Source organism: Macrobrachium rosenbergii, chromosome 20, assembly GCF_040412425.1.
Source record: "Macrobrachium rosenbergii isolate ZJJX-2024 chromosome 20, ASM4041242v1, whole genome shotgun sequence".
Taxonomy (NCBI): domain Eukaryota; kingdom Metazoa; phylum Arthropoda; class Malacostraca; order Decapoda; family Palaemonidae; genus Macrobrachium; species Macrobrachium rosenbergii.
This window is the reverse complement of record NC_089760.1, coordinates 37,717,501-37,738,651: the sequence shown is the minus strand read 5'-3', so window position 1 is coordinate 37,738,651 and position 21,151 is coordinate 37,717,501. Positions and strand designations below refer to the sequence as shown.

The following is a 21,151-nucleotide window of genomic DNA, read 5'->3' as shown; positions in this document are numbered from 1 at the left end:
TATATATATATATATATATATATATATATATATATATATATATATTATATATATATATATATATATATATAAATATATATACATTATATATATATATATATGTATGTGTGTATAAATATGTATGCAATCCAGTACAAAGTCAAGGAAAAAACAAAAAAAAAAATAGCATCAGTTACAAACGCCAACCAATTGTATCAACTGCTGACATCCGATCATTTTCCAATTCAAAGATGCATGGGAACAGAGACGGGCAAAGACACAAAAGTCAAGCCTGGCCTAATAAGGCGTAAGTAGATTTCGATATTTTAGACAGGAAGATCGCAGGATACCGGAAACGCGATAACGAGAAAAGGAATCATAATTTTTCTCAAAACACAGGACTCCTTTCTTCCCTCTTGGACTTATTTGGAATGTAATGCATTTGTATTCGACAGAAAAAAAATCACTGAATGATTTTTTTAATGGAATTTAATGCATTTGAATTCTGTAAAAAAAAAAAAAAATTATATATAATATCTTTTTTCATGAATAGAAATTTATTCAGATTGAAACAGGAAAATCAGTTATAAAAAAAATATTACGCAAAATTCTCTCTCTCTCTCTCTCTCTCTCTCATTCTTACGTATGTATAGACCTACTGTATATATTCATATATTACAATGAAAACGAGAAAATTAGTCATAAAAATAACGCAAAATTCTCTCTCTCTCTCTCTCTGTCATGCCTACCTATGTATAGACATAATGCTTACATTAATATCTTGCAAAGAAAACAAGAAAATCAGTTATAAACATAATACGCAAAATTCGCTCTCTCTCTCAAAAGACAAGAATGTATATCCTTCAATAACCGTGGGAAGACAAGGGGGATCCCCCGAGGCCCAGCAAAACTCCTAAAGGATCCTTTTGCATCCCCACCGTGGGAACTCTTCTCCTAACTGGGTATATTACGCGTCCGTCGTTGACATCCGCTCTCTCTCGTCCGTCCGCTTGTTCTCCTTCTCCTTCTCCTTCTTCTTCTTCTTCTCCTTCTCCTTCTTCTTCTTCTTCTTCTTCTTCTTCTTCTTCTTCTTCTTCTTCCGAATTTCGGTCGTCATGGTATCCGAACAGGCTAATACAAATAATATTCCGGATCCGAATGAAAGTTTATTGACAGGCAAGACTCATTAGGGTGAAAGCACTGTGCGCTTGAGTGCATGGAAGGCGTATGGAGGGGAGGGGAGGGGGTATGGGGTTGGAAGATAACGAGGGACAGACTGAGTGAATATTTAGGTCAGTAGGAGAATTTTCTGTTACTAAGGATTTTTGGTTCCTTTTCGTTGCTAAACGATTTTTTTTTTTTAGTTTAACTCTTGAGTTATTTATATGTAAATATTTATTTTGAATGACACACAAACACACACGCCTATATATATATATATATATATATATATATATATATATATATATATATATATATATATATATATATATATATATATATATATATAATTTATATATATATAATATATATTTATATATATATGTATATATATATATATATATATAGTCCGCTTCCAATTAATTCTAAGTGATTTTATTTTTGCTCGTATATCTTTTATTTGGTACTTCTTCCATGCCTTATTTTTCACATGTCGTCAAACGTTTTGTTTACTATTACTCGCTTCTCAAATTCACGCTGTTGGCTCTGTTTTGGTTCAAGAAAATTTTACTAGTTTTATTGGCTTTTTTTATCTTGACCCAAATTTTCATACTTTACGCAACGTTACTCCTGGTCGGTACCTGAATGGGTGACCACTAAGATGTGTCAGTCGTCATTGGCATATTAGCTCCTTGAACATCCATTGAGCAAAGTGTAGGGCTACCAGTCTCACCCCACAGAAACTTATTGAAACAAGAAGAGTAGTATATAATATGTTATGTTTTTTATGTGTATTTATGTATTTAGTCTGTAACACCCATTTGCTTTTTTTTTTTACTGTTGATTATATATAATCCCGGGATGTTATGTATATATATATACAGATACATACATATATATATATATACATGTATGTGCATATATATATACATATAGATATACATATATATCTAGAGAGAGAGAGAGAGAGAGAGAGAGAGAGAGAGAGAGAGAGAGAGAGATTCAACGACATTCATTTCTCAAGAGAAAAGTAACCAACAATTTGAAAAGAAGAAAACTGAAAACTGAGGAAAGCAGAGAATTCCACACTCTGGAAACTGAACTATACAAAGGAATGATCAGACTGGTTGACTCTTGGGTTCAAAATTCCCAATTAATATCTGAGACTTACGTCGGACGATTATAACGAGGAAGATTGTTCAGAGACATAATCTGGTTTCCATTTTTGTTTATCGATCTCCTTTGTTTTCAATAATTATTAGATTTCAGCGTGAAATGGCACCGCCTCATACGTATCGAAAAGTTTATTAATACTATATGGCATTTTATATTGAAACCAACGCATTCATAAGTGAAATTGTTAAACCTGATGCATTCAAAAGTGAAATTTGCGTAAAATACGTAGCATACTCCAAGCTTCTATTTCACAGTCTCTCTCTCCCTGGTTCCTCATCGGATGGGTCGATATCGTCCTCGGCCAGCACTCTGCTGGGCCCGCGTTCGAGTCTCCGGCCGGCCAATGAAGAATTAGAAGAATTTATTTCTGGTGACAGAAATTCATTTCTCGCTATAATGTGGTTCGGATTCCACAATAAGCTGTATGTCCCGTTGCTAGGTAACCAGTTTGTTCTTAGCCACGTAAAATAAGTCTAATCCTTCGGGCCAGCCCTAGGAGAGCTGTTAATCAGCTCAGTAGTCTGGTTAAACTAAGGTACACTTCTTCTTCTTCTTCTTCTTCTTCTTCTTCTTCTTCTTCTTCTTCTTCTCTCTCTCTCTCCACAAATTGATTATATCCTGCCATCTTTTTTTTTTTTTTTAAATAAGCGAGCTCATCCGTGTTTTGACTATACCGGCTTCCTTTTAGGATTCCCTTGTTGCTCTAAGATCCAAAAATTTCCCTTTCAGGGTATTATTCTAAGTGTTACCAAATAATACCAAATGGAATTCTGCACCAGGCTAATTTACTGGGAAACGGAGTTGATAATACTAAGAAAAATAATAACTCGGTTAAATAGCTAAAATTCTCGACTGCTGAAGATCATAATTAAAGAGAAAACACGAGAAGAAGAAGAAGAAGAAGAAGAAGAAGAAGAAGAAGAAGAAGAAGAAGAAGACGAGATAAATTTGCAAAAATCATTCCTTAACTATCATATACTATTTTTTTTTATAGCAGAGTCGAGCTTTCAAGAATCTTTTATTTCCATCATCTGGGATGATGATAATAATAATAATAATAATAATAATAATAATAATAATAATAATAATAATAATAATAATAATAATAATAGTAGTAGAACGAGTTTTAAAATGGAGACATAAATCCACAGTCATGTATATTTTAAGTTAAAGTTAAAGGTCTTCCTGGGCCTGTGTAGGCTCATAGGGCAGGCGCTGATCTCCTGTTTCTTAGGCGGAAAGATTCCAATGCCTGTGACACGTGGCTAGTGTGTCGCTAGTCCCACTGTTCAACTCACATATTATATTTAAAGATAAAATTGTACAGATAGCTTTCGGGAATCTGTTCGGGTCCCGAAAGCCACCTGTACATTTCATTATCTTTAAATATATGTACATATACATAACTGTGGATTTGTTTCTTCAATAATAATAATAATAATAATAATGATAATAATAATAATAATAATAATAATAATAGTGATCGGCATTTCCGATCGATAAATAAAGAGGAGGAGACTTATTCATGATTAATAATAATAATAATAATAATAAATAATAATAATAATAATAATAATAATAATAATAATAATAATAATAATAATGTTTCGCATTTCCGACTGACAAATAAAGAGGAGGAGACGACAACGATCATTTTATTCTATTTGTTTTTATATTGCCTTTACTATTTCTGCCTTTACCCCATCAAACTACCTGTCATCTTTATTTTGATGTGTTCCACGAAAGACTTTACTTTGAATACTTTACAGAGAAACCCAATGATGTTTGAAAAGGAAAAAAAAATGTCAGCACCTTGGTAAAATCACTTGACCCAGTCACAAATATAACAGAAAAATAGTTTCGAATATAATTTTGAATCACAAACTCTGAGAAGAGAAGAAAGTTGGATACACCAACATGGCGCCGATCTGACACTCTCCAAAAACATGACACTCCAATCGTGGCAACTCGTCGCTGACTCCACATGCCAAATTTGTCTAAATCCTCTGAATTACGCGCTTCCTATGATCGCACCTATGACAGCATTACGGCTCAAATGACATTCAGAAATACGCAACGTTCTGTAGAATGACAATTGGGAGACCCCTTAATCCGCCATGATTGACCGCGCCATATCTACCTGTCACAGGTTCCCACAATATGCCACGAGAACTTCCGCCGCCTTCCGGTTCGATCCACTGCGCAGTCGCGGGGATTATCTTCGCTTTCCGATCGTCGTCTGCCGATTACGCCGCTCGGAAATGACTGCGTACCTGGGGAGGGAGGGAGGGAGGGAGAGGAAGTCTTACGCAAATGCGAATAGGAAAAGGTCTGAAGTTGACTTTTTTATTTTGTTGTTTCTGGAGAAACTTTGCGTCGAAATCCTAAGATTCAAGAACTTGAAGGCACGTAAGATCCAACCTGGATCTTCTTCCCTAGAGAGAAAATAAGAGAAGGGGGCGACCGAAAGAGCGGAAAAGCACGAACGCTGTCCGGTAGCCTAAGACCATAATCGGCCTTAATCCCGAACATCCGATCTGACCTAACCCACACCACAGCATCGGTTCCGGTGCATCGGTCAAGCCCTATGAGTATCCCCCCTCCCCTCCCCCTCCCCACGCCCAAACAGCTACTGAAAGCTACCACGAAATTATTTTCTCATAATCCCATATAGTCAGGGGAGCACCTGTTAAGGACATTCCTGTAAATGGGAGCAGTGTGTCATGCAAGGTGGGGGGAGGGGGAGGATGCAGGGAGAGATGGGGTTGTGGAGGGGGTAGGGGGGTGATACTGCTTGATCCCTGAGAAGGGGTGTTGGGGAGAGATGGGGGTTGATTCTGCTTGATCCCAGGGAAGGGGTGCTGGGTGCGTCATGCAAGGTGGGGGGAGGGGGGAGGATGCAGGGAGAAATGGGGTTGGGGGGGGGAGTGACACTGCTTGATCCCTGAGAAGGGGTGTTGGGGAAGAATGGGGTGATTCTGCTTGATCCCTGAGAAGGGGTACTGGGGGGAAGAGATGGGGGGTTGATACTGCTTGATCCCAGGAAGGGGTGCTGGGTGCGTCATGCAAGGTGGGAGGAGGGGTGAGGATGCAGGGAGTGATGGGGTTCGGGAAGGGGGGGGGAGTGACTCTGCTTGATCCCTGAGAAGGGGTGCTGGGGAGGAATTGGGGGGTGGTTGATTCTGCTTGTTCCCTGAGAAGGGGTGTTGGGGAAGAATTGGGGGGTGATTCTGCTTGATCCCTGAGAAGGGGTGTTGGGGAAGAATTAGGGGGTGATTCTACTTGATCCCTGAGAAGGGGTACTGGGGAAAGAATGGGGGGCGATTCTGCTTGATCCCTGGGAAGGGGGAGGAGGAGGTTGCCTCATTGAGCTTGAAAATACTGGGCCGGCGATGTGTTAACCCTGTGTCATTTCTGTGTCGTTTTTGGAATTGCGTGTGACACCGCGTTATAGTAATTCCGCCAATAACGACATTAGGCGAAATTAGATATACCGTTCGTGTCATTATCCCACATTCAGGTCTCATTTATTCGTGGCTTTTATTGCCCGTGATGAAATGGGAATGCGCGGTATGGCGTATTCTGGTTTTAGTAGTTTCTCTCTCTCTCTCTCTCTCTCTCTCTCTCTCTCTACATACACACTATAACTGTCTCTAAATTTAGATGAAATGAGAAACACAAGGTACCAAATATTCTCTCTCTCTCTCATACACACTATAACTGTCTAAATTTAGATGAAATGAGAACACAAGGTACCAAATATTCTCTCTCTCTCTCTCTCTCTCTCTCTCACACACACACATATATACACTATAACTGTCTCTAAATTTAGATGAAATGAGAACACAAGGTACCAAATATTCTCTCTCTCTCTCTCATACACACTATAACTGTCTAAATTTAGATGAAATGAGAACACAAGGTACCAAATATTCTCTCTCTCTCTCTCTCTCTCTCTCTCTCTCTCTCTCTCTCACACACACACATATATACACTATAACTGTCTCTAAATTTAGATGAAATGAGAAACACAAGGTACCAAATATCTCTCTCTCTCTCTCTCTCTCTCTCTCTCTCTCTCTCTCTCAAACACACACACATACACTATAACTGTCTCTAAATTTAGATGAAATGAGAACACAAGGTACCATATATTCTCTCTCTCTCTCTCTCTCTCTCTTTCTCTCTCTCAAACACACACATATACACTATAACTGTCTCTAAATTTAGATGAAATGAGGATACAAGGTACCAAATATTCTCTCTCTCTCTCTCTCTCTCAAACACACACATATACACTATAACTGTCTAAATTTAGATGAAATGAGGATACAAGGTACCAAATATTCTGCTTTTACTGTGCTCTCTCTCTCTCTCTCTCTCTCTCTCTCTCTCTCTCTCTCTCTCTCTCTCTCTCTCTCTCACTGACCTGAAAGTAATAAATTTACTTTTTGTTAATGACCCTGCCGCTGTTGCACTTGATGCTTAAATCATTTTCAGAGACATTAAAAATATTTAGCTTCACCATCAGTTCTTCAAATATTGCTGTTGTATCAAGAAATGTCCAAAAAGGGGGGTGGGGGGATTTTCATCTGTTCCCTCCTTCAACCTTAGCTTATGAAGTTTCCACGAGAATTGTTAAGGCAACCCGAGTTTCTTGCTCCTTAACGAAGATAGTTTAGTTCAAGAGAATACTCCAGATTAAAAAAAAAATATTGGAAATGACTGGTGACAGGTTTTTATAAATTTGGAAATATCGTCTGCTACATAACATGAATAAAACAAGTAAAAAATGAGCCGAAGAAACTTCGGCGCAATCGAGTTTTCTGTACAGCCGCTACAGCGTATAATCAAGACCACCGAAAACAGATTTATCTTTCGGTGATCTCGGTACAATGCTGTATGAGTCGCGTCTCATGAAACTTTAAGCACGGCCTGGTGGTGGTCTATACTGTATTGTTGCCAGAAGCATGATTATGGCTAGCCTTAACCTTAAATAAGATAAAAACTACTGAGGCTAGAGGGCTGCAATTTAGTATGTTTGATGATTAGAGGGTGGGTGATCAACATAACAATTTGCAGCCCTCTAACCACAATAGTTTTGAAGATCTGACGGCGGACAGAAATAGCGCGGACAGGAAAAACTGCGGACGGACAGACAAAGCCGGCACAATAGTTTTCTTTTACATAAAACTAAAAAGTGGATTTGTCCGCATTTTTCATTTTCTCCTACTTAAAGATGTAATTTATCATATAAATAGTTATAGATTCTTCATATACCAAGAAAAAAGAATCGCCTAGAGGTATTTGGTTAAGGAGGGCCTCGATATTAAGGAAGCAAGAGAGTTCGTGCAAGACAAGGATGTATGACACGGAGGGTATAAGTGTTTGAATAGTATTTAGTTCAGTTATGAAATATGGCAGTGACTATCGAGTTGTTTTTTCTTTGGAGCCATCCCTGGTACGGGAAACTATACGTAGCCTATATATATATATATTATACATACAAACGCACACACATTTATGTATATATATGTGTGTGCGTTGGTGTGCATGCGTTTATGTACAGCATGCAAGCATGGACGTACACACACAAAGAGACAAGAATGGTCCACGCCCCCTACATAACGCCAATAACACTGCAATAGGATGCACATCGCTGGCACCCGAACGGCAGCCGTTTAGAAAGTGACACCGAACATAACAAAAATCCTTTACGCTAATCCTATTCAATGATAACCTTTCAAAAAGGGCCTCCCTCCCATCCGCCCGCCCTCTGGAGGCGGGGGGGAAGGAAAGGGGACGGGAGGGGAAGGGGGGTGCGAAGCCCTCCTAACAGAGATGACACCCGAAAAGGTGTACCTGGCGCGCTGCCTGCCGACGAGGACACCGCCCATGGGAAGGCGAGACACCGCCCATCCATGGGAGGACGCCCAAACTTCGTGACTGCTAATCCTTTAAGTGGGGCAATTTCTCCCGACGCCGTTCCTTTCGGGGCCAATTTCCCGTGATTTAATAGATGTCAATATTTTTTCGGCTTATCTCCCAAGAGCTGTGTTTTGGGGTCGCCGATGCATCGGCTTTTTCGGGACCATTGCAGCTAGAGAGAGAGAGAGAGAGAGAGAGAGAGAGAGAGAGAGAGAGAGAGAGAGAGAGAGAGAGAAAGATACAAAGACAGGAGACAGAGATAGAAAGAGAAAGATACACAAAGAGAGAGAGAGAGAGAGAGAGAGAGAGAGAGAGAGAGAGAGAGAGAGAGAGAGATTCGCATCCAGGAAATTGCATTCCTCAATCATCGGTTTCTTTTTCCATCGTTATTCGCGGAAGGCACGAGGCGTCGGCGGCTCTTAAATCACTGTCAGTTAGGACGTTACGCGAAATACGCGAAAAAAAGTGAAAATAAAAACGCGCAGGAAAAAATTACGGGGGAAAATTGAAGTGCTTGAACAGGTGGGGGAAAAACAGGAAAAGTAGGAAAATGGGTCATGTTTTTTTTTATGCTTGTTTTCGGTGAACTCAGAAGTTAGGTTTTTTTTTTTTTATTTACTTTTACACCTTTTGTGGTGGGTATTAATTTGCTTGTTTTGATCAACTTTGGTACTTAACATTTTAAAATTATTTCAATACCCCAAAATCATCATTCAGAAGAAGCAGAATGACTAAGCTAACCTCCATCTGATTTTTTTTTTTTTTTTTCCCTTTTACTAATGCTACGAGGTACAAGAAAAAAGGAGAGAGAATAACGAGGACAACATATAAATACACAATGATATGATAAATGAAGGCATAACATACATTACAAACTTGAAGATTTCAACCATGCCATCAAGGCAATTAAACCATTTTTCATTTCTCTAAAAAATGTAGCGTAATAAAACGAAAAGACGACCAAAGGACAGCATAAAAAGAGTGAATAATCAACAATACGAGAAATGGATAATCACACAATAAGAAAGCATATAGATTTTAAAAAAAAAAAAAAAAAAAAAAAAAAAAATATAATATATATATATATATATATATATATATATATATATATATATATATATATATATATATATATATATATATATATATATATATATATATATATATATGACCTACAGATGACCTACAAAATCATGTTCCATTTACGGAACATTGGTAAGAAAAAGAGAATTCAACCTTACAGAAGTATCATCTAAAAACATAACGGACACCTCACACGTCTCGACTGTCGACCTAACCGCGCAACAACTCCTTGCTGCTGGGAGAAAAGGGCGCTGGTGACTGGTACAATACATGTACATACGCTACCGGGGTCTAAGCGATGACAGGCAGGGCAGCCGATCGAGACTACAAAGTCTACTCCAAAGCCAAATCAAAGTCCTTCAAAAGAAGGCACCGTGCTTACCCCATACATATGGGAAAAAAAGCACGTTAAAAGAAGAAGAAGAAGAAGAAATATCCAAGGCATAGTGCCAACATGAAAATAATAATGAGCATTAAAAGCACCTTGATTAAGTACTAAGCCCCAATACGCTCACTACAGGGTCCCACAGACCAAAAACATAACATTAGATAATTAACACCTTGATTAAGTACTAGGCCACAATACGCTCACTACAGGGTGCCGCTAACCAAAAACATAACGTTAGATAATAATTACAAAATACATAAAGAGACTTAACGGAAATGGAAAATTAATGATAAAAAAAGGGTTTTATTATTACACAGAAAAGTCCGAAGCTGTGGTAAATTTTTCATTCACTGAGTTCCTGAATGACTTGCGTAAAAGGAAATTAATTCTTACCAACGTCATGATTATGGCAATTACAGTTTTTTGTTTCTCTCTCTCTCTCGCACACACACACGCACACACACACACACACACACACACACACACACACATATATATATATATATATATATATATATATATATATATATATATATATATATATATATATATATATATATATATATATATATATATATATATATATATATATATATATATATATATATACATATACATATGATCTTAAGCAAACTAGGAAAGAAATGCACGGTTAATTTCAGATGTGTAATATTGTAAATTCGTCAAGAGCGAGACCTGACTCCATATTGTTCCACTTATAAACTTCTGAGAATTTATCAAATAACTATGAATGCGTAACTGACCTAATGCCTTGTAAGTACGCTACTCGTTAATTGCGAAGGTAGCACCGTAACGCTGATGGAAGAATCAAGTTGTATCAATTAGTTATGGAAGAATATATGAAAATATAATGGTGTAATGATATCCGAGTTATTTTCTGAATTAATAATTCTTGTCTTGTTTGAACGCAGCCAAGTAATTTATATGAATTGAAATTTTTCTCAGTTCAGGAGAAAAATGTAAATATTTGTTACATTAATATACTGTTCGCGAAAAAAAACATTGTATACAGTATTCGTTATATGAAAATCCTGCTCAAGGTGGGAAATTTTTATTTATTTTTTTTTTACATGAGTTCATATTATACCGTAGTACGTTTGAAGAATCTTTATAGTACGCACAACCTAATACAGTATAACTAACTTCCCCGTAGGGGAGCAGTGCCGTCAGTGCACCTCATGCGGTGCGCTGTAGGCATTACTTAAGGTTCTTTGCAGCGTGCCTTCGGCCCCTAGCTGCAACCCTTTTCGTTCCTTTTACTGTACCTCCTTTTATATTCTCTTTCTTCCATCTTTCTTTCCACTCTCTCCTAACAATTGATTCATAGTGCAGTTGCGAGGTTTTCCTCCTGTTACACCTTTCTAACTTTTACTGTCAATTTCCGTTTCAGCGCTGAATGACCTCACAGGTCCCAGTGCTTGGCCTTTGGCCTAGATTCTATATTCAATTCAATTCAGTATAACTACCTTAAACTTGCCTAGTGTGAGAAATAATTACAAGAACTTTATACGAAAATGACAGTATTACCTCAGTTATTTCAACTAAAGTGGACCAGTTTACGATCATGTAACTAATTCATTTTCAAATAATATCCTACGCTAAAAATATAAAGGTTTGTACGTAACAAAAAAAAAAAAACGCTTTGCGTGTATGTGAGTCTATTTACGTTTTTACAATATTACGGGTAAATTAGGTCAAGGTGAAGGCTTTTACAATACTACGAGTAAATTAGGTCAAGGTCATCGCCGATTCAATCTATGTCAAGGACGCACGAGTAAAGTAGGTCAGGTTGATGGCAGTGGCTGATGCTATACTTGACTCTTGTAACACACCACTGCGCACAAGATCAGGCACTAACCAAATTTCGAAAACTTTCATGTATGAGGTTGGCATCTTTTTTTTATATTACATCATGAAAAGAAACTAACCAAAAAGGTTGCTTATTTACCGAGAAAGCTTCCAAAGAAACATGCCTGAATAAGATACAAGAAATAAAACAGCAGATAAATACAGCACAATACAGATAAAAACCATGTAAAATATATATATATATATATATATATATATATATATATATATATATATATATATATATATATATATATATATATATATATATATATATAATCTCTGACATTACTGTAGGTTCCTCCACTATTTTAGTGACTCATGCGATTATGAAATTTTTAATAATAATAATAATAATAATAATAAATAATAATATCACCTAATTTGAATACAACCACTTATAATAGCGCTCGATACATGAAATAAAAAGCTTTGCAGTCATAAGAACTTTAAACTGATCTGAATAAAGTTTCCACTCGAAAATCAATACTCCTTATTATAAGTAAAGCTTTCTTGTTGAATTGAAAAGAGAATTTAGGCAAAAGGCCAAGCACTAGGACCAATGAGGTTGTTCAGCGCTGAAATGGAAATTGACAGCAAAAGGTTTGAAAGGTGTAACAGGAGGAAAACCTCGCACTTGCACTATGAATCAGTTGTCAGGAGAGGGTGGAAAGCAAGATGGAAAGAATATGAAAGGAGGTCCAGTAAAGGGAACGAAAGAGAGCTTTCTTATTGCATCACCTGTCGTTGTTAGATTGCAACACTACCTGCATGCAATAACACGGAAAACCAATGCTTCAATCATGCCCAGCCTGAAGAAACGAGGAAAAAAAGGAGTAAGAGGAAAGAGATTGGGAACTGCAATAAATTGGGAAAATGAAAGATTTAGAAGGGCTTTTGGGAGGAGAACTGCAGGGATAAAACCTCCTCTTGATGAAGAGGAAAATGAAAGATTTAGGGGGGATTTTTGGGGGGAAACTGCAGGGATAAAACCTCCTCTTGGTTTAGGGGACAAATAAAGATTTAGGGGGATTTTGGGGGGAAACTGCAGGGATAAAACCTTCCGGTGATATAGGGAAAAATGACAGAAATTTACGGGAAACTGGGGGAAAATGGAAGAGGGAACTGAATGCCAATGTTGACACTGAAAGTCTTTAGGGAGAATGGTTGTCACCGCTTCAGTGTGCAATTTATATGTTTGAGAAAGTGACAAAAACAAATGATCATCCGATTCAGGATATGACAAGAATTATATTCAGAAAACCAAGTATTTCGGCTGTTCAGTCAGAATTTTGAGAGAGAGAGAGAGAGAGAGAGAGAGAGAGAGAGAGAGAGAGAGAGAGAGAGAGAGAGAGAGAGAGAGAGAATCAGTCAAAATACTTTATTTCATAAAAAAAACGTTATTACAAACATTCCAGTGCGAAAGAGAGAGTTATTACTTACATTTCAGTGTGTGAGAGAGAGAGAGAGAGAGAGAGAGAGAGAGAGAGAGAGAGAGAGAAAGGAGGTCTTCCGAGACAGACTTCACTTCTAAATTTGCAAGTGACACGTAATCTAAGGTATGGCTAGTCCCTTCCCCTATCTCTCTCTCTCTCTCTCTCTCTCTCTCTCTCTCTCTCTCTCTCTCCAACCATTGCAGCCACTTGAATGAAGGATTCTTCTTCTCCTTCCTGCAAACCCACACCAGGATTTTATCTCCGTGGCGTTCGTCATGGTAAAAGGACTTTTAAAAGGATTCCTAATGAGGGGGGGAGGGGGAGGGGAGTCGCTCTGGTTGGTTGGTCTTGAATCTGGTCTTTGTGTATTTTTTTTGTGCTATTTTGTTTCAGGTGTAATCTTTGCGCCATATTTTTTTATTTTAACTTTTTTTATTTTCAAGTCGGTCTTGTATCTGGTCTTTACGTTTTTTTTTTTTGTGCTGTTTTGTTTCAGGTGTAATCTCTGCGCCATGTTTTTTTTATTTTAACTTTTTTTTATTTTCAAGTTGGTCTTGTATCTGGTCTTTGCGTTTTTTTTGTGCTGTTTTGTTTCAGGTGTAACTTTTGGGTCATATTTTTTTATTTTAGATTTTTTATTCAAGTCGGTAGCAAATGCTTTTAATGTCGATTTGTCTTGGTGATTTTACTTTATCAAAATTCAACACTGTACTCTTGTGAATATTCGTGTTGTCAACTTACTTACTTCGTACATAACTTTCTTTATTAACAAGAAAGTTCTTTCTTGAATGCGTATGCATGTTTTTATATCAAATATTCCATTTGAAGTTTTCAATTTAGGGATAATGTTCTGGTGCCGTGTCTTTTTATAATAAAATGCTCATGTTTTATAAGTAAGCGAATCATGGTTTTTTCCATGTTTATAGCATTTTTGCCTCTCTCTCTCTCTCTCTCTCTCTCTCTCTCTCTCTCTCTCTCTCTCTCTCTCTCTCTCTCTCCTTTATTTTTTTTATCTTTTGCCATGCACGTATCTTGGCAGCTTCTCTCCTCATATGCCGAAAATTTATTAAAAGTTCCCAAGTTTAAAAAAAAAAATCTCCCCTTTAGTTTTTCCAACCAAGGAATCTCTCCTTTTACAAAATTTTCTAAATATTGCCATGAAGGCAATATTAATAGACTATCAATAAGAACATATAAGTGGAAAAGCTTAAAATAATGAAAATTCACAATCACGCGTCTACTGCATCTATGTACAACTCACATTTTAGTAAATTCATGAAAATAAAAAAAATAGACGACTTCTCACACTAGGAAAAATGTATGAGAATGTAAAAACATAAAAAAATTTAAATTATCCCGCAACTCAGATGCTCCAGATAGCTGTCATTTCCTTTCTTGGGCAATAAATTCTGCTGTTCACTCTTGGTTATGGGAGAAACCATTTGCATGGGAAAGCAAGATGCTAATATTAAGTGAAAACCATTTACATGGGAAAGCAAGATGCTAATATTAAGTGAAAACCATTTGCATGGGAAAGCAAGATGCTAATTTTAAGTGAAAACCATTTACATGGGAAAGCAAGATGCTAATATTAAGTGAAAACCATTTGCATGGGAAAGCAAGATGCTAATATTCAGTAAAAACCATTTGCATGGGTAAGCAAGATGCTGATATTCAGTAAAAAACCATTTGCTTGGGAAAGCAAGATGCTGATATTCAGTAAAAAACCATTTGCTTGGGAAAGCAAGATGCTAATATTCAGTAAAAACATCTGCCTGGGAAAGCAAAACAAGCGGACTCACAAAGATGCCATTATTAAATCTGTCGACAGTGGTACTTCGTGTATGTGTGTGTGTATAATATTTATACGTCTGTGTGACTGTACTGTGTATACATACATTTTGGGAGAGTGGGCGTGGGATGGGTGCGGTGGAATGGGAGGACTGACTTCTAGACTTTCCCATAAAGTAACATCCTGTCACCCACACTCCATTATACTTCCGCTCTCTCTCTCTCTCTCTCTCTCTCTCTTACATGAACGTAATGCTGAGATAAACATAAAAAAATACACTAAATTATTTCTCTCTCTCTCTCTCTCTCTCTCTCTCTCTCTCTCTCTCTCTCTCTCTCTTTTACAAAAGTAATGCTGAAATAAAAATGAAAAATAAATACACTAAATTTCTCTCTCTCTCTTACATGAACATAATGCTGAAATAAACATAAAAAATGAATACACTGAACTTCTCCCTCTCTCTCTTAAACATAAAATAGTGATACACTAAATCTCTCTCTCTCTCTCTCATTACATGAAACGCAATACTGAAATAAAAAAAATTGGTTGCACTATTTCTCTGTCTGTCTGTCTGTCTGTCTGTCTGTCTCTCTCTCTCTCTCTCTCTCTCTCTCTCTCTCTCTCTCTCATTACTTGAATGCAATACTGAAAAAAAAATTGATACACTATTTTCTCTCTCTCTCTCTCTCTCTCTCTCATTACAGGAATGTAATATTTACATTACAGTAAAAAAAATTAACAAATATATTCTCTTTATTATAACTTTTTTACATAGTGATTTTCATAGAAGGCGCCACGTCTATGAAATTATAGTTTTATAGAAGAATGTTGCCAAATTTATATCATACAGCAAGTTTTAATCTGATTAATATTTAAAGAAGACGAATTAATAGTAAATTCAAAGGACGTGCTATGAATACATCCACATCAAATATATTCAGCAATTAAACACAAACTTTACTTGGAGAAAAATAAGCTAATAAGTATGTGAGGAACACACAAAAGACACAGCCGATCTGTAGTAGTAATAATAATAATAATAATAATAATAATAATAATAATAATAATAATAATAATAATAATAATAATTCTTTATGATACGTTACCGAAATAAATACAAACTCCGTTTAAACATATTGTCGCTTTTATTTTGGTAAAATGTCCGGTTTGCATTTGCAAAAAAAAAAAATTTTTGTTTTTTGTTTTTAGGTCATTCAGCGCTGGAAAGGAAATTGAGAGTAGGTGGTCTGAAAGGTGTAACAGGAATAAAACCTCGTAGTCGCGCTTTGAAACATTTGTTAAGTGAGGGTGGTTAGCGGGATGGAAGAAAGATAATATGAATGGAGGTACAGTAAAAGGAATGAAAGCGGTTGGAGCTAGGGGCCGAAGGGAAGCTGCAAAGAACCTTCAGCAATGCCTACAGTACACCGCAAGAGGTGCACTGACGGCACTACCCTCCTACGGGGACCCCCGGATATCAAACTCTTACATACAAAAAAGTAATAATAATAATAATAATAATAATAATAATAATAAAAAGCGGAATTATATTAGTGACTACCGAATCGAATCCGTTTAATATTCTACAAACCACCGAAAGCGAGGAAATAAGAGAATAATCCAAGGCAACGAAAGCGAGAAATAAGAGAATAATCCAATGTTTTACAGTGCTAATAAAAAGAATAACTTAAAAGGAACACCATGGGAAGAAGCTGATAAACGTGTGTTAAAACCTTCACTAACAAAAAAGACCTAAAACCCGGTTCCTGATTTTTCCATCTAAACTCAGCCGATGGACTATACATCAAAAAAGATTTCATTGAAATAAATCTAACACATCTTTTGGAAACACACACACACAAAGAAAGACAGAGACAAAATAAAAAAATGCAGAATTCATAAATGTCAAGAACCGAAGAAACACAATACTGTAGTCACAAAACAAACCCCCAAAATATACATACATACACACACACACATATATATACATATATATAATTTCAACAAGGACAATGAACGGCAATTTTATCAATCCTGTCACTTACCATAAGCTTAACGGGACATGGAACAGAGATAATAATAATAATAATAATAATAATAATAATAATAATAATAATAATAATAATAATAATAACGCCATTGCAATCCTGCGTGGATTTGTAATAAATCCATATTATAGCAATACTGGAACAACTAATCAATAATATGGTGGTGATAAGGATGATGATGCATAATCTTAGCACCTTAGGTGAAGAGAGAGAGAGAGAGAGAGAGAGCATTCACAACACAATACCAGACGAACACAAAAGTATGCTTACCGATCCTGACACCTCAATCACCGGGTCACCCTTTGTAACGGCACATCAACAACGAAGAGAGATGCTCGCCATTGTGTACTCCGGAAAACAGGAAGGTGAAGGTGATGATAGAGAGAGAGAGAAAGAAAGGAAGAGAGAGACAGAGACACGGATACAAACGAGCGAAAGAGCGGAAATAAACAATAGGAAGGATGTTTATGAGACACCCACCAACACGAAATGGTGGATTGATAAGGCCTTTGAACGTCGTAACAGCTTCATCGCGGTTATCGCGAGGGATTAGCGATCTGGGTATACGATAAAAAGTGTTGACGAGGAGGTCCGCCTAACCGCTCTACTACCTCTCTCTCTCTCTCTCTCTCTCTCTCTCTGAACTGTCGCAAATGTTTGCTCATTTCGAATGATAGAATTAACGATATGCTGAGGAAGAGTTGAGCTTTAGCAGTAAAAAAAATTAGTTACGTTTTTAATTGTTACGCTACGGCAGATCAGTGAGACTAAAATCTAAATACTGCTTTTTATGGTGGGGTTAATGAATATAATATCAATTAACTCTTATCTTCTAAAATTCAAGGAGATTCTTCATATTGTTGCATTTTGTTTAAATGAACCACTCACTATTTTACGCCACAATTAAAGGGCATTCTTAAATGTAAACATGAAAACATCTTTATTTCCACTGTAATCAATGTTTACAAAAAGGAAATATAACTGAATTGTTGCCAAACTGTAGAATTTAAGTTTGTCATTTTTCTTTAAACAAGGTTTCACCTGTGAAGCCCTTACAGGTTAATTCTTAAACCCCATTTTCATCTGTTAAAGCCATCTACATCTCAGGCACATGTAAGTTCACCTACGTACTAAAGGTTTATAACTGGACAAACAAACAGTACTGCGGTATCTTGCAAAGAATCGGCTTTATCAAGCATATCAGAGACCTGATAACGTCTGTATTACTACGTAAGCACATCGCTTCAGTGTTGCCTTTCATCTTTCAGCTTCAGAAACAGGCTAGGCCTATAACTCATCATACCAGATAACCATCTCAGTTTCAGAAATACTCTAGGCCTATAACTCATCATATCGGATAACCAACACCCCCCCAACCTCTCTCTCTCTCTCTCTCTCTCTCTCTCTCTCTCTCTCTCTCCCCAACCAAAGCATTCGAAAACAGCAAGACCTACAATGCAAGTATCCTCTTTATATTTTCTTCATCTCGTAAGTCTAGCTTCCGGGGACCTGTGAGGTTAACCGGCCAACACAATGACACGTAAAGGAAAGAGTCAACAAACACCCGAACAAAGGATTTCCGACCTTACTATTACGAGAGAAGACGACGCGATGAAACCTCGATCCTGTGGGATATTCTCTGCCAGTCTTTGTCGAAGGCGGCTGGCGGACGTAACTTTGAAAGACTTCCGGTTAGGCGCAAACCGGTTCTGCCGGGAGGTCGAAATGGTAATTCACATCACAGTAAAATCATTTTATCGAAATTATCGTTTTTCGTTACTCTAATACCATTAATAGTGGTGACAGCAGTACATGCAGAAATATGATTTGACCAATAAAAGCACAGAAGACTCATAAAACCGATACATTTTCCCCATTAGACCTCGACTTAGGTCTAGTTAAATTCCACTTACGACACTTACCAATCAGCTGTCATGGTGGGGGTCGAAGGTTGACTGATTTCGATTCTAAGAACACGGCCTAAAATCGACAGGAATATGTACAGAAGAGTCGATATCCCCTTATATATCTATTTTGGTAGCCGACTGGTCAAAGTCGACCGCTATGCGTTGTATCTAAACCAAAGGCCCAGATCGAATCCTGGCCGGGACACAAGTACTTAATTACTATTCCCTTTTATGTGTAAGTTATTGCCGAGGTATAATGAATTCGATACTTATACATCTATACAGAAGTATATATGTATATAAATAATACATAAGTATATATATATATATAATCATATTCAATTATCTGTTTGAACCATGAAAACGAGTTCAAACGTATAACCAAGTGTGTGTTTGATCTGATTACAGAAATATTGTTCCTTATTTTTGTAAATAAATAAATAAATAAATAAATAAATAAATAAATAAATAAATAAACCATGTGCGTAAGCGCCTGAGTAAAATTTCATGGAGCAAATAAAAATGTGAACATTTTTGTTTACAGAAGTAATGAAGAATTTGTAAAAGAAACGAACAATTCAGGGTCATTACCTACGTAACACATGACTTTTGAGAGAACTGAATTGAATTCAATTGAAAGAATATAGACTTTAGTCCAAAGGCCAAGCACTGGGACCTATGAGGTCGTTCAGCGCTGAAACGGAAATTTACAGTATAAGGTTTGAGAGGTGTAACAGGAAGAAAACCTCGCAGCTGCACTATGAATCAATTGTTAATAGAGGGTGGAAGGTAAGATGGAAGAAAGAGAATATGAAAGGAGGTACAGTAAAACGAACGAAAGGGGTTGCAGCTAGGTGGCGAAGGCGCGGCAGCAAAGAACCTTAAGTAATGCCTACAGTGCACCACATGAGGTGCATTGACGGCTCTAGCCCCCTACGGGTTGCGAATTTTGAGGGAAATCATCCTCATCATTGGCAAAATATAGGAGGGACAAATTCTGTAAGTCGTAAGCATAAAAATTCTCTCTCTCTCTCTTTCCAATTTGCTAAGCTTATCACAGCACGTAGAATATCACTCCTTCTCTGCTTCTTCTCCTACGTATTCTACCATCTACCATTCCTCCATTTCCTGAAATCGTAACCCACATTAGGAACCATTCTGTAAAAGTTGCTATAGCCCAGATGTCCCTGATATGAGACATACAGTGAATAAAGGATATGCCGTCACTAATGTGGAAATGAATAACCCATGAGAGAGAGAGAGAGAGAGAGAGAGAGAGAGAGAGAGAGAGAGAGAGAGAGAGAGAGAGAGAGAGAGAGAGAGTCGTTTTAGCGTAGCACTCTTAAGTTTCATTTTGAACTTATCAGAGAGAGAGAGAGAGAGAGAGAGAGAGAGAGAGAGAGAGAGAGAGAGAGAGAGAGAGAGAGATGCGTTTAGTGTAGCATTCTTAAATTTCATTTTATTTTGGACCTTATCACAGAGAGAGAGAGAGAGAGAGAGAGAGAGAGAGAGAGAGAGAGAGAGAGAGAGAGAGAGAGAGAGAAATAACCTTTCCAGAATGATGGAATTCAAAAGTTTCATTTTAAACCTTACCAGAGAGAGAGAGAGAGAGAGAGAGAGAGAGAGAGAGAGAGAGAGAGAGAGAGAAATTTGCGTAACTTCCCAGCCATGAAAAATTACTCCACTCAGGACATCCAGACTATTAAGTTTCATTTGGAACGTTATTACACACACACACAAGAGAGAGAGAGAGAGAGAGAGAGAGAGAGAGAGAGAGAGAGAGAGAATCAGCGTAACTTCACAGCCCTGCAAAACGACATCTCTCGAGGCATCCAGATGCATAAAACTCTTCTCCCAGAGGAAAAAATTCCTAGAAGCCTCCCGAACGTTTCGCTCACCACTCGAGCAAGAGAAGAGTTTAAAGGCTTTTAGAAAGTGGTTACACGACACGTGGAAGCAGTCTGAACGAAACATTCTGGCGCTGAACACGTGTTTCCGGTAAGATGCACTTGTAAACGTCTCCGATTCCCGACAAATATCACGTTTCCAAAATACGTTCGGGCCGAGGCAGTGCGAAACGTGTGCCACTGACGCGGGCTTCGGCCTAGAGGCAGTTTAAACAGATTTTGAAAATCTTTATCAAATTTGAAAGACTGTATAAACAAGAAATTGCATTAGTCCTTGATGTTATAAAACTTTATTTTTAAATGTCAATAAATATCTAATCTTGTAAAGAAATCAGAGACTAGATTAAACACCAGGACTGAAAAAGAAAACCGAAGACAAAGTCATTTCAGCGGAGGATGGAACATTCGTTCACCAGCGCAGTCCATTCATCATCTACGGAAGGGGAATATTTTAGACTATATTTCCTGTAGGGTGGA

General features: G+C 37.3%; 1 protein-coding gene across 1 annotated transcript in view; it reads right to left on the bottom strand.

Annotated features, from left to right (window-relative positions):
• Nucleotides 1-5,037: 5,037 nt before the first annotated feature.
• The window catches only part of LOC136848962 (uncharacterized), a 33,429-nt gene continuing 17,315 nt past the window's right edge, over nt 5,038-21,151 (bottom strand). The window contains exon 5 of the mRNA XM_067121772.1: nt 5,038-5,653. Coding sequence (XP_066977873.1) covers nt 5,038-5,653 — 616 coding nt within the window. The remainder of the gene's footprint in view (nt 5,654-21,151) is intronic.